At 43.5% G+C, this 15,072-nt stretch overlaps 1 protein-coding gene across 3 annotated transcripts in view; it reads left to right on the top strand.

The window, feature by feature from the left end:
* fmnl2a (formin-like 2a) overlaps window positions 1-15,072 on the top strand; it is a 268,529-nt gene that overhangs the window by 165,452 nt on the left and 88,005 nt on the right. For all 3 annotated transcript variants that reach the window (XM_069935529.1, XM_069935532.1, XM_069935531.1), the window contains exon 3: window positions 12,496-12,576. In XM_069935529.1, the coding sequence (XP_069791630.1) occupies window positions 12,496-12,576 (81 nt within the window). The remainder of the gene's footprint in view (window positions 1-12,495; window positions 12,577-15,072) is intronic.

The following is a 15,072-nucleotide window of genomic DNA, read 5'->3' as shown; positions in this document are numbered from 1 at the left end:
AATCCTTCAGCTTTCCACTCGGTTATGGATATATTTCAATCTAATTAAAGATTTTGGTCTCTTGTTCTAGATTTATCCTCAGATGACAGTTTATTTAATTTGTTTACTCTTTTCACATTAAGTAATTCAATTTTAATTCAATATTCAAAACTTAAAAATACCTGCCAAGTTCAACAACCCGACCAAATAATTTAACATAGAATTGTTTTGATTACTTTGGAATTGTCCTTCCAAGGCCAGTAAGTTTATCTTGGTGAACTTTGTCCAAAATGGTACGTAGCCATGGCTGGATAACATTTAAATTATTATCTGACCAAAGCTCACCGTTGAGTTTGAGTCCCTTGAGTAGAGATCAGTATTGTGCTAACAATTTTAATTATATTCGTCCATTAACTTTTTGTGACCTGCGCGTGTGGTTATTTAAAACCTATGAAGACCTTAATGACATGGGCAGCATTATTTCTTATCCTGAGTAACAATGAAAAGGTGATAATTGCCCCACCAGTAATTAACCGCCAATCTACCAGTTAGCATGCCAGTGTATATGCTCACAAACTGGCACGCAGGCGTCAGATCGCCCTTGGACTGAACCGCCTAGGGAGGATGTATCATTGCTGGTTTGTTCTGAACCAACGTACCAGTTAGCCCAGTGTGAAAGGGATGGGCTATTCAGGACATCACCGTTGGAGGATGGGCGCCCCTTTGCTCTGGGATGCCAGCTGATGTGTGTGAAAGGGCGCAAAGAACTGGTTAACATTGGTCCAGTGTGACTGGCAAAAACCAAAAACTCAATTTTGAAGCAGATCGTTGAACCGCCAATTTACAGGTTAGAAATGTGAAAAAGGGCTAGTGTCACCCCCCCCCCCACCCGGTCAAGTCTTTGCTGGCTGCCTGATGGAGAGAATCTGGTGATAATGGGTTGTTTAAACCAGCTAATCTCGATGCTTTTTGGCTACGGCCCCATTTGAACTTTGCTGAAAGTTTATGGGTCCCTTTCCCTGTGAAGCAGTCAAGTTTGGTTTTTTTTTTCCATACTTCTCTCTTACCGAATGTATTAAAAAACATTAAAAATATTTTATGGTCAGTCCATGCCCCCCCTCTCCCCCCAGAATGTGCTGTGGCCACCCCCCTGGGGCGTGCTGTGTGACCCAAGTGAGAATGGCTGGCTTAAACAATGCTGAGGAAGGGAAAAGTGGATGTGTTTTGAATCAACTAGGATGGGAAGTTCAAGAGAGTGATGTTCCCTTGCACCTGACGTTCACGTCCTTTCCAGATGGTTGAGGTCAAATACCTGAGAGACTACTTTGAAGAAAGAGTAGCTTGCTGGGACGTGGGCAGTTATCTAAATTGGCACAGGACTGACAGCATGGGACAGATTCCTTCTCTGGATTCCATAGAGCAGTACAGCACAGAAACTGGCCTTTTAGCCCTTCTAGTCTGTGCCAAATGATTATTCTACCTAATCCCAGTGAACGGCACCCTGACCATAGCCTTCCGAACCCCTCCCATCCATGTACCTGTCCAAATTCTTATTAAATGTTAAAATTGAGCCTGCATTCACCACTTCAGCTGACAGTTCATCCACACTCCCATTCACTCTCTGTGTGAAGAAGTTCCCCCTAAAGCAGGGGTGTCCAAATGTAAGAGCCACACATGATAAACTTCAGATGCTTTAGAGCTACAGTCATGCAACCGCAAGCCACACCTACTAAAACCACCATCGTGAGCACCGGCTTGTACGATTCCTGTCTCTGCCAATATTTTTCCTCGAGCCGCACATTATATGTTAGAGCTGTGTGTGGCTCATGAGCACGGTTTGACCACCCCTGCGCTAAACTTTTCCCTTTTTACCCTTAACCCATGTATCTCACCTACCCTCAGTAGAAAAAAGCCTACTTTCATTTATTTTGTCTAAATGCCTCACAATTGTAAATAACTTTATCAAACCTCCCCTTATCCTTCTATGTTCCAGGGAATAAAGTCCTAACCTGTTTAACCTCTCCATGCAACTTGGTTTCTGAAATCCGAGCAACATCCTAGTAAATCTTTTCTGCACTCTTTCTATCTTATTGATATCTTTCCTGTAGTTAGGTTGTAGTGTTCATGCTGTGCTGACGTGGAAAAGAACGCCACGCACACCAAAGCCTTGAAGCCGAGACTGGTTTATTGCACTGGCCGTCGCGTTTATATGGGCCCCGGGTGCTGATGTCAGGGCTCTGTATCATCGGAGCACTGGCCTGGGATTGGCCGGCAATCCCGCCACAGTTGCCCATCTTCCCACTGTGCAGGAGGTCACCTGGGATGATGGCTGGCGCCACCCTCAGGTCAATGCGGTCGTCACTTTGTGACGCGGTCCGCGACTCTGTGCACGGGCTGGTAAATAACTCACCCCCTCCCCCGAAGAACTGGCGATCGAGAAGTTGTCCACTGACTTGGGTGGTCTGCCCATGTGGTGTGGGGGAGGAGTGAAGAACAGTTGGTCACAGTCCAGATATGCCGGTTTCAGTCAGTAAAAGTCTCCTCCATACTGCCGATGCCAAGGATGAAAGTGGGGCTGTTGTCCCTGAAAGGCCCCTCTTAGGGTCATTGTAGGGGCAGCCAGTGTGTGCCTCTTCGCAAAAACACATACTGACAAGTCTTTAAATTCCTGGGGATGTTATGTTTGGGCTGGCCGTGGGACCGCCTCAGGCCACCTTGTGGAGCGGACAACCATGGTCATAGGTGTCTCGACCCACGGAAAACTGGTAGTGGCCATACTATGTCAATACCTACGTGGCTGAACCTCCTCCACACTAGTTCGAAAGCTTGTGCGAATCTGCACTTTTGAGGACTGGCAGTTCGTGCAGGTCTGGCTGACCTGCTTACGGAGGCCGTGTGAGGTAAACCTGCTAGCCACCATATTGACTGTGGCCTGCATTGCACGATGTGTCAGGTTATCTGGAATGATAGGGACGTCTTTCACCTTGAGACTGGAGATGGCTATCCTACACGTGGGGATCTCAGGGTGTGCTTTGGCAGGCGCCACGTAGTCAATTCTCTGGGACAGGGTGTGTACCGACTCGATCGCTGGCCGTGACAGTGCGTTGGCTACCACATTGCTTTTCCCCATGATGTGCTGTATGTCCATGGTAAATTCAGACATGTAGGACAAGTATCTCTTGTTGGGCTAGCCACGGAACTTGTGGAAGGCAAAAGTCAGTGGATTTTGATCGGTGAAGATCTTGAATTGCTGACCCTCCAAAAAGTAACAGAGGTGTCTTACTGCCAGGTAGAGTGCCAACAACTCTCGGTGGATAGCGCTGTATTTGAGCTCTGGGGGGGCGGAGGTGCCTGCAGAAAAAGGCCATGGGTTGCCACTGTCTTTCAGTCAGCTGTTCTAGCATGTCCCCTTCCGCTGTGCTGGAGGTGTCGACTGTCAGAGTGGTAGGTGCCTCTGGTCTGGGGTGTTCGGGGAGGGTGACGATCGCCACCATGTCTTTGGTGTTCTGGAATGCCCTCGAAGACTCGTCCCAGGTAACGTCCGTTGACTTGCCCACCATCAGCGCGAAGAGGGGCCACATGATGCAGGCCACTGCTGGTATGAATCTATGATAAAAGTTTAGCATTCCAGTGAATTCCTGTAGCCGTCTTAATGTATGTGGCTTGGCGAAGTGCCGGACCACTTCAACTTTTTCGGAGAGGGGTGTTGCCCCATGTCTGTTTAATCTGTGCTCCAGGAAGTCAATAGTGTCCAGGCTGAATTGGCACTTCAAAGGATTAATTGTCATCCCAAATTCAGTCAACGGAGTGCACAGTTGTCTCAGCTAGGCAGTGTGGTCTTAGCGGCTGCAGCTGGCGATGAGGATTTTGTACAAGTAGATGAACACAAATGGGAGGTCCCAGCCCACTGTGTCCACCAGCCACTGGAAAGATTGTGCCATGTTTTTCAGACCTAGGGGCACGCAGAGGAATATGAACAAGCCAAAGGGGGTTATAATCACGGTCTTGGGGACATCCTGGGGGTGAACTGGGATTTGGAGATATCCCCGGATGAGGTCCACCTTGGGAAAACACCTGTGCCCCATGCAGGTTGGCCATGAAGTCTTGGATGTGGGGCACAGAATGTCTGTCGGGCGTAGTGGCCTCGTTGAGGTGGAAGTGGTCGTTGCATGGTGTCCAACCCCCCCAACCCTGCTCCCCCCACTGTTGTTTTTGTGGAGGGGGAAACCCAGCTCCTCCATTTTCTTAAACTCCTCCTTTTCTACGCTGAGGTTTTTGGGAGGGAGCCAGCATGTCCTGGCGTGGAGCCGGGGTGGGGGGGGGGGCCTTGGTCAGAATGTTGTGGCTTACCCTGTGATCGCAGAGAACTGAGGGAACTCCTCCAGGATGTGGGCAAGTTTATTGTCTGAAAGTATTATAGTCAAGGTGGGTGGGGGTAGCTTGGGTTGCTCCAGAAGTTGAGTCTGAAATGTTCTGGCGTGTACCAAGCACCGTCACTTGATGTCGACAGGCAGGCAGTGGGCATGAAGGAAGTCCGCCCCCCAGTGAGCGGTTGCGCTACTGCTGCGAGGGTGAAGGTCCATGTAAGGCGGCTGTTGGCAAACCAAAGTGGAATGGAACGGGTCCCAAAAGTCCAGATTGAGGAGCTGTTGGCTGTCCTCAGTGCTGTGCCCTGCTTGCCATTGCAGGTGTCGAGGCCTGTGGGGGGGGGGGGGGGGGGGTAGGATGCTTATTTGGCACCATTGTTGACCAGGAAATGCCTGCCCAACAAGGAGATCCAAACCTAGAGGAGGCTATCATGTGGGCCAACCGCCGCAGCTATCAATGACGGTTGGCCAGGGCGTTTCCCGGAAACCCGCAGGATGGGTAGCATTGATGGGCCTCCGAACCCCATCACTGATGATCATAGTAGAACTGTCCCGCATTATTAACTTGCCTCTCTGCTGTACATGGGGCTTGCTGATGTGGTCTACGATGGTGATGATGTCCTCCTTCACTCTCCAAAGCATATCTGCCTAAGCCGCAACCCTCTGAGGGTCACTGAAGTCCTCATCTGTGAGCAAGAGTCAGATATCCTTGGGCAGCTGTTCCAAAAAGATCAGCTCAGAGCAGGCGGCAGGGCTTATATGCTCGGTCAAAGCGAGCATCTCACTCATTAGAGCGGATGGGGCCCTGTCCCCCCCAATCCGTTGTGAGACCTAAAAGTGCGGGTTAACAGCTCTTTGAGGGTCATGTATTTGCCTTGCTCCGGTGGCTGCTGTTGGGTTTATGACCCTTGCTACTGTGTCTTTATCGAGTGCGTTCAGGACGTAGGAGTAGCAGGTGTTGTCGGTGGTAATGTGTCGAAACTGGAATTGAGCCCTGGCCTGCTTGAACCACACATGTGGCTGTGACACACAAAATGTTGGGAGCCTGAGTGAGACTGCCTGAATGGTCGTTGACACTGCTTGGTCCATCATCTTTGGGTTCAACTGCCAGTTGGACTTGTCGGGGTCACCATTGCAGCATTCGCAGGCATGGAAAAGAACGACACACACAACAAAGCCTGATTGGTTTATGGCCCCATGGCGCTGATATCAGGGCTTCCCATCATCGGAGCACTGACCTGGGATTGACCAGCATTCCCGTCACAGTTCCCTGTCTTCCTGCCATGCGGAAGGTCACCTGGGACAACGGCTGGTGTCATCCCCAGGTCTGTGCAGTCACCTTGTTTGTCAGCCACTTTGTGGGCCTGTCCACATCGGCGTGAGCGGGACGCTACAAGGTGACCCAAACTGCATGCAATACTCCAAATTTGGCCTCGCCAATGTCCTGTACAACTTTACCATAACATCCTAACTCCTGTACTCAATAGTTTGATTTTTAAAGGCCAATATGCCAAAAGCTCTCTTTTCACCCCTATCTACCACTTTCAGGAAATTATCTATCTGTATTCCCATATCCCTCTGTTCTACCCCACTTCTCACTGCCCTACCATTTGATGGGTATACACTTTCTTGGTTTGTCTTTCCAAAATGCAACACTTCACACTTATTACCATATAACAATTACAGTACGGAAACAGGCCATCTTGGCCCCTTCAGTTCGCACTGATTTAAGTGAAACTCCACTAGTCTCACCTACCTGCTCCCTGTCCACAATCCCCTCACATCCATGCAATCATCCAACCTTCTCTTAAATGACAAAATTGACCCTGCTGCAACCACCTCTTCCAGAAGGTCATTCCACTCAGTAACCACTCTTTGAGTGAATAAGCTTCCTCTTATGTTACTTATAAAGTTTTGCCCCTTGACCCTTAACTTATGACCCCTTGCTCCAATCTCACCTACCCTCAAGGGGAAGAGTCTATTCACATCTACTCTATCTATTCCCCTCATAATTTTATATACCTCCATCAAATCCCCCCTCAACGGTCTACACTCCAATGTCTGCATTAAATTCTATCTGACATTTTTCAGCACCTTGGTGAAGTAATTGTTTCATGAGGTAATTTGATAGCTTCATGGCAACTGAAATCAGAATTGTAGAACTCGATTATCTGCTTTCCAATTGCTTGGAGTTCTATTTTATTTTATTTGGGCACCTTGTGTACTTGTGAGTCCCAAAGACTCAAACTTGTGAGGTTGGGAGTCTAGTGTGCAGCTGGGGCATTAGAAAGGTTTGTAGAGTGAGTCGAAGAGTTTGTATGTTTCAGCTTGTTTTTATCAGGATGAAACTCATGATGTTCTCTTTCCCATTTCGTTTAAACTAACTGGCGTTCAGTTTCTCTCCATCTTTAGATTCACTGGAAAATTGATTGTGTGTGTGATGAATGTGGCCTGCCCATTGGAGACGAGTGCTTTTTTTTTGTTTTCAAAGGCTCATGGGAGTCTGAATGTTCATTTCCTTAAAAGTTAGCATGCAGATAAAGCTAAGAATTCAGAATTCCTGCAGTTAAATGCAAGCATATTTGAGTATAAAAGTAGCGACCCCCCCCCCCCCTTCCTCCAATTCTTTATGGCCCTGGTGAGACCAGATTTGGAATATTGTGTGCGGTTTTGGTCTCCATAACTAAAGAAAGATTTGCTCTGTTCCTTCTCAGGTAAGTACCAGTTCATCAAATTCATTCCTAGATGGGAGTATGGGTGTTGATTAAGTTAACTGGGCCTGTATGATCTTAAATTTTGAAAAATGAAGGACGATCTTACAAGATGCACAAAATTCTTATTGAGCCTGACTGGATAGATGCAGAGTTGAAATGTAGAGAACCCTGTTCCCTTGCAGTAATTCCAAAGGGCAATAAGCGTAAATTCTTCCCCCTGAGGATGGCGAATCATCAGAATTCTCTCTTCTAGGGAGCCACGTTAGCTCAGTTGCTGAGAATATTCAAGAGAGCAATTGTTTTTTAGGTATTAAAAATATTGAGCGATTATGGGGTTAGAGCTGGAAAATGGTGCTGAATTAAAATTATCTGATTAAATAGTAGAGTGGTCACAAGATGCCAAGTTGCCTCCTTCATCTGATGTTTTGTATGTTCTTATCATTCAGAACAACCTTTGTGTTTAAAAATGCTGCAATGTTGCAAAGCTTGCTTCTGTTTTATTTGAAATGTGGTAATAAAGTCTGATAACATATTTAAATTGTATTAAATAAAAAAAACTTTTGAACACTAGAACCAGAAGCATTAAAATATTGAAAATCAGCTTATTTTTAACATTGTAGTAATTGTTAATTACAATAGCCCTATTTCCCCCACCCCCAGTTATCTGCAGGGGATATGTTTCAAGACTCCCAGTGGCTGCCTGAAACCATGGATAGTACGAACCCTATATACAGTATAATATGATTTTTCCTATACATTCATACCTATAGTAAAGTTTAATTTATAAATCAGATAACAATAAGAAAGTAACAACAATAGCCAATAATAAAATAGAACAATTATAACAATATTTTAAAAAGTTATTTAAACACAAGCACTGTGATACCGCGACAGTCAATCTGATAACCGAGACAGCTGCTAAGTGACTAACGGGTGGGTAGCGTATACAGCGTGGATCCGCTGGACAAAGGGAAGATTCACGTCCCGGGAGGATGGTGTGAGATTTCAGAACAGCGCACAATTTAAAACTTATTAAATGGAAAATTCCAGAAATAAACAATTCATATTTTCAGACCACGGGTAACTGAAACCGCAGATAACTGGGCGGGGGGGGGGGGGGGGGGGGGGGGGAGAAGGGATGTGAGCCCTGTACTTTGTTTTGTAATTGAGGTTTTGTAAATATTCCAGCAGTATCGCTGGTAGATTTTGCTAATGGCAACACGAGTACTGTTTCTTCAATCTGAACATTCCATGAACTTGTACGAAGAAATGGGACTGCTCCAGTAGACAAAATATTTCCACTTCATTCCTCATCTAAAATGTGTTATTTTTACTTCAGTGTTCCTGTTACAGCTCAAGCAATAGATAAAAGCCCTGCTACTCTGATAACAACCAGGATTTTGATTTTTCACAAGTATTTCTCAAAACTGATATTGACTGTGGATGCAGCTGAAATGAGCCATCGATTTATTTTCTTAGTTTGTTTTTTATTGAGGTGAACTATCAAGCTCTCATACATTTATCAATGCAAGAGACGTTTGTTTTGGAGAAAAATACTTTTGCTTTTCATCAAAACATTAAATTGAGATAGAAAAACAAAAGGAACAATGATTCACATAACTGGTCCTGTCCGGGAATTATGAAAAGTTTAGCATGCAAAGTTTGAGTACAAAATAACATAAGCTTTAATACTGTATAGCGCTTCAGATGTTGACCTGGAGGGGAGGGGAATCAATATAGATTTTTACACAGAAATCCTGCAACATAAGGAAGATCCAGCATTAAGGCGGCTTTGGCCACTTACACTGAACTGAACAAAACCGCATAATGCTGGGTCAGTGTGTCTTTTTACACAGTAAGCCAGCATTCTGGGAGCAAGAGAGGTGAGACGTATCGCTCAACAGTGTCAGTGTCTAGTGTCACGTATAACTTACCATATTGGACAGCATGTTAGACCCACTTTTTCTCCCTAAAATTATTACCCTGGTCTTGTATGCAAAGTTGAAATTGGGGCTGTTGGGGGGCAGCGAGGCGGTGGGATCAGTGTGGGGGCTGGTGGCAGGCTGTCAGGAGACTATCCCTGCGGTGCTGACCACACTGGTCATCGTGATAGAAAGTGTCAGGTTCGAGGGAATTGAGTCTGGACACAAGGGTTACAATCAACCATTACTTTTATTAACACACAATTAATAGTGCCGGGCGTGGGACAATGTGCACATAATTTATAAAAGAGCGTGGAATAATCTACTGCAAGTATTGACCTATAGCAGTGGTTTTCAATCCTTTTCTTTCCACTCTCATACCACCTTAAGTAATGCCTATGCCATAGGTACTCTGTGATTAGTAAGGTTTTACTTAAGGTGATGAGTGGGAGAACTATCAATAAAAGAACTATATAAGAAATTGAAGGAATATGGAGAAGTGTCGGGATACAAGATAAACGTAAATAAAAGTGAAGCAATGCCTATGAATAACGCGGATTTCTCAAAATTTAAGGAGGAATCCCCATTCAGATGGCAAACGCAGGCAATAAGATACCTAGGTGTGCAAATAAACAAAAATCTAGGCCAATTATATAAACTCAATTACAATCCACTAATGAAAAAATTACAGGACGATTTAGAGCATTGGAAAGAGCTACCACTAACACTGATAGGAAGGATAAACTGTATAAAATGAACATTTTTCCAAGGATACTATACTTATTTCAGGCATTGCCAATACAACTGACAGAAAAATTCTTCAAAGAGTTAAAGAAAATAATAAGGAGATTTTTATGGAGAGGGGGGAAACCGAGGATAGCACTAGACAAATTAACAGAATGGTATAAACAAGGAGGCTTACAATTGCCAAACTTCAAAAATTATTATAGAGCCGCACAATTAAGGTACCTATCAGATTTTTATCAAACAAGGGAAAAACCAGACTGGACGAGACTAGAATTAGATAAAATAGGGGAAAAGATACCTGAACACATATTATATAAATGGGACGAAAAATTGGTACAACATAGAACTTCTCCAGTATTACACCATCTCCTCAATATATGGAAGAAGATTCATGTAGAAAGAAATAAAATAAATTACCAAATACCAAAACTAATATTGACGCAAAATAAGCTACTCCCTTTTACAATAGACAACCTTGCCTTTAGAAAATGGGAAAAAAAAGGGATTAAAAGAATAGAAAATTGTTTTTCAGGAAGTAGATTCTTATCCTTTGAACAAATGAGAGATAAGTACAATATAACGGGAGATACAGCGCTGGCATATTACCAACTGAGATCCTACTTGAAAGATAAATTAGGAAGCAACTTGAGTTTACCAGAGGGAAGTAACCTTGAATATGTGATTACAGATACAATGTTAATCAAAAGATTTATAAAAAATATGTATATTAAACTGCAAGAAAAGGAAAATGAGGAAACAAATGGTAAAACTAAACAAAAATGGGAACAAGATTTAAATATAAAGATAAAAAAGGAAACATGGGAGAAGTTATGCTCTGGAACGATGAGAAATACAATAAATACGAGGCTGCGTATGATACAATATAATTGGTTACACAGACTATACATTACACCGCAAAAGTTAAATAAATGGGACCCAACAGTATCTGATAGATGTTTTCGATGTAAAAAAGAAAGGGGAACAACAATTCATGCAATCTGGACATGTGAGAGAGTAGAAAAATTTTGGGATGATCTCAATCAGATATTAAATAAAATAACAGAAAACAATATACCAAAGAATCCAGAGATCTTTCTCCTAAGTAACATAAAAAATAAAGAATTTGGAATTGACTTGGAGGATGCACAAAAAAGATTTGTTAAGATAGCCCTAGCTGTAGCAAAAAAATGTATTATGTCAACCTGGAAATTGGAAGATAATTTGAAAATACAACAATGGTATATAGAAATGAATAAATGTATTCCATTAGAAAAAATAACATATAGTTTAAGAAATAATATTGAAATATTCGAACAAGTATGGGAGCCTTACATTAAATACAATAGCGAAAACCTACCGGGAACAAACATTACCTAAGTTGATGGAAGGAGAAGAAAAGAAAAGAATGGACTCAGTAGAATTTCTGGTGTATTTTTGTTGAATGACAACATTGTCTAACTGAATTAATGCAACCTAGATTGTATAACTAAAATGGATGAGAGGGGGGGGGATGGGGGGGTGGCTTGGGAGGAGGGAGGGGGGAGGGAGAAAAAGTCACTGTAAATGTGTGGAAAAGAAAAAGTGTATATCATGGCTATTGTGATTTATGGTGTGAAAAATAAAAAATTAAAAAAAAAAAAAAAAGGTGATGAGTGGGAAGGGAAGGTTGAGAACCACTGCTCTAGACCTAATTGTGACTTAAATATTTTGCTTGAGAAAAATTGTCATTGGCCTGTTTCTTTTGGAGTTCTTAAACCGTGCACATAACGAGTCAATTAGGTACGATTAAAACAGTGGTTTTCAATCCTTTTCTTTCCACCCACATCCCATTTGAAGTAATCCCTAATGAGTGAATGGGAGCAATCAGAGAGGCTGAGGATCACAGAATGTGGCAGTTCCGAAATGTCGAGCTAGAGGACAAGCCCAGAAGGACCGGCTGATCATGTTCTCCATAACTAGAGAGGGAACATGGGTAGGAAAAAAAACCTGGGGCTAACGTTATAGGCGGATGACTAAATGAAGAACGAGATATTACGTAATCTGAAGTTGTAAAATGCAATAAAAGCACAATGCTGGAGAAACTCGGCAGGTCAAACAATATTTATTTTTGCAAAAAAAAGACACAACCAACATTTTGGGCTTCAGCCCTTCATCATCCTTGAGTTTCTCCAGCATGGAGTTTTTATTTCAATTACAGACTTTTGTGTTTTACTCCTGTCTATTATAAAATTAAATTTGGGTCCAGAATGCTGTAGTTCGCAAAGGAGAAGACAGACTGATAGGTTGGGATGGGTTGGAGATGTGATGGGTTGCAGTTGCTCCCGCGAGCTGAATAGGGGTGTTCTGTAAAGCAATCATCCAATCTGCTTTTGGTTTCTCCACGGTAAAGTACGGATACGTCCGCTTTGGCAGGTGTTTTAAACACTGGGGGCAAGAGATCTTGTGTCCTTTCTGGTGTTTTGGTTGGGTTCAAACCAAGGACTTGCATAAGATTCAAATAATTTGGATAATGCTGCTTCCCGAGGGAGTAACTTAAGCCTATGTTTGAGAAATTGCAATATTATATTGGTATTTTGGAACTTAACAAAGTAATGTACATTATGTGGATTGACTTTAAAAGTAGCAATTTAATCCTTGAATAGGAAAGTGAGTCGATTTCAAGAAACAAATTGAAACAATAAGAAACTGACAAATATTTTTAAAATACTATCAGTTTTAAATGATCAAATATCCCAATTTATGTTTGAATATTTCTTTTCATTACAGGAAAGGTTTCAAGTGAAAAATCCTCCACACACATATATTCTGAAATTGAAAGGTTATCTTGATCCAGCTGTGACCAGAAAGGTATTTATAATGTGGAACTGGAGTTGCTCCTTGCAAATGATCGTTTAATTCAAATTTGTATTTTCTTGTATTGCAAACAAAAATAGTTGGGTATCTTGTGTGAATTTATCATTTAACTGATTTGTGTTGCAGCCCAATAAAGTGGGACGAATTATGTTATATTTTATATTGTATATGTTTTAATGGAGATAAATTGTGGATTTTTTTAAAGTTAGGCCACAAAAAGATACAAGCACTTCACAACACAGATCTCACTTAAAATGCCAGAGCTCTGCTCGAGCCAGACAGTTCAGGCTCCAAGTGCCCTTGTAAAAACTTTGAAGAATGCCTATAAGGACTTCACACGTAGGTGTTAATTGGACATGCTGTGGAGTAATGGATTATTGTTTTGGACAGCCACAGATGAACGGACTTGGAAGATTGGGTCTGGTGCCACAGTCTGTCTGAATGCAGTTTGCTGTTTTTAAGAGGGTCATGTGGTTTTCTCTGTGTGTGAGAGAATGAGAGAGAGAGAGAATTCAATTCTACATGACAAGCTGGCAAGCTTGTGGAAAAACCCTATTTTGAAGACGGGTTGTGAGTTCTTAGTTCAGCCTGTTCAAAGCTCTTGTGGTCTATACAAGAGGAGATAGCTAGCTGTGTGGTGTTTCACTTGAAATAAGGGAGACAAAAAAGAACTCTGTGATGACCTGAAAGAAAGAGGTTATCATCTGGAAAACCCTGATGGAGCAAGTTTTTTCGGCAAGACACTGAAGTGGCTGATCGGAAGGAATCATTTCGTATCTCTCTGAAAACTGACTAGAGCCTTCCTGAATGGTAACCATTTACCTTTCAAGCACCAAAGCCTGGTGAACTATATAAATGTTAAATTCTATGCACAGTAGAAGAATTGCCTGATTCTGGTCAACTTGGAGGAGTGAGAAGTGAGATTGGACTGTAAACCAAAGAACCTTTCTAAACTTGTACACACACTACATACATGTGCACTTAGAATTAGAAGGGGGTTAAGTAAGTTAATAGTAATAAGTTAAAGTTTGATCCTGTTTACATGTTTAAAGATGAAAGCAACCTTTGTTTAAGTAACCATTTGTCTTGGTGAATTTCTATTGCTGCCAGGTTTTGGGATCCTCTGGGCCCGTAACAAAAGGAATAATTAAACACTGGAAGAGCTGGTGTAAAGGCAGTGCTGCTGGTGTGGACCTGGGAGAGTGGAGACCAGTGCTGCTCTAAAGGATCAACTGCCCGGTTAATGCCAGCAGTTCCTTATGGGCATTAAACAGCCTGTTAAAGTCGCCAACAGTGTTTTTAAACTAAAATTCTGCCACTGATGCTCTGTGCTCAAGATGGCGGCCGTGGGGACTCTTTGGTTGTTGGGGAGGGGGGGGGGGGGCAGAAGAGTTGATTTTCCCAAAATTTCACTCTGGTCCCACACTGTGCCCAGGCCACCTCGCATCTCATCTCCGGGCGTGGACATTGGCTGCTGCCTGCTCCGTGAACCGGCTGCCAGCACTGGAGGGCCATCCCCAACTGCTCCGACCCCGCTCCATTCAAGGCCGAGACTTGCATCCATCCCCAGGCTGCTTCATTGTCCAGGGGAAGGCCCGTTGCTGTAGGAACGATGCTGGGTGATGCTACACAGATCCTCTGATGTCATCATGCAGGAAGTTCACAGCAAGTCATTCCATCCATTAGCAGCAGTCCTGCACCGAGCTGCGACTGCTTTGTCACATGATGGCTTGCCCCAGCGTATGCGCACTAACATCACAGGGCCTGAACAGTGATGCTGAGCCCTGTTGCCCCAGCAAAGAGCCGATTCCCAGAGGAGGCCCTGTGTCCGGACCCCAAGTTGGAGGTCCCCAAGGCCGGGACATAGTGGAGTGAGGCCTTCATCATTGTTAATTTGTTTATCTTTTTTTCTTCTTGCTTTGCCCAAATTTTTCCCACTGTTTTGTCTGAATTTGAGAGAGCAGTTGTTGCCCCTGACCCCCCCCCCCCCACCCCACCAGGTCATACACCTATGATATCGGTGCCCAAGAAGAGTGTAGTAACTTGTCTTAATGACTATCGACCAGTAGCAGTTACATCAACAGTGATGAAGTTTTTTAAAAGGCTGGCGTTGAAGCAGATCAGCTCCTGTCTGAGCAGCAACATGGATATGTACCAGTTCACTTATCATAGCAACAGGTTTAAGATGGACGCCATCTTACTGGCTCTACTCAAAGCCCTGGAACACCTGCACAGTGATGATGCATACATCAGGATGCTCTTTATTGACTACAGTTCAGCATTTAACACCATCATCCCCTTAAAACTGATCAGTAAACTCCAAGACCTGGGAGTCAACACCCCACTGTGTAATTGGATCATGGCTTTCTTCACCTCTCGACCACAATCAGTGAGGATTGGTAAGAACATCTCCTCCACAATCTCCATCATTTCCAGGGTTACATTCTTTGCCCTCTGCTCCACTCACTTTACATCTATGACTGTGTGGCT

The sequence above is a fragment of the Narcine bancroftii genome, chromosome 4 (assembly GCF_036971445.1).
Source record: "Narcine bancroftii isolate sNarBan1 chromosome 4, sNarBan1.hap1, whole genome shotgun sequence".
In the NCBI taxonomy this organism is placed as follows: domain Eukaryota; kingdom Metazoa; phylum Chordata; class Chondrichthyes; order Torpediniformes; family Narcinidae; genus Narcine; species Narcine bancroftii.
The sequence above is the reverse complement of the archived record's forward strand: the minus strand, read 5'-3'. Positions and strand labels throughout refer to the sequence as shown.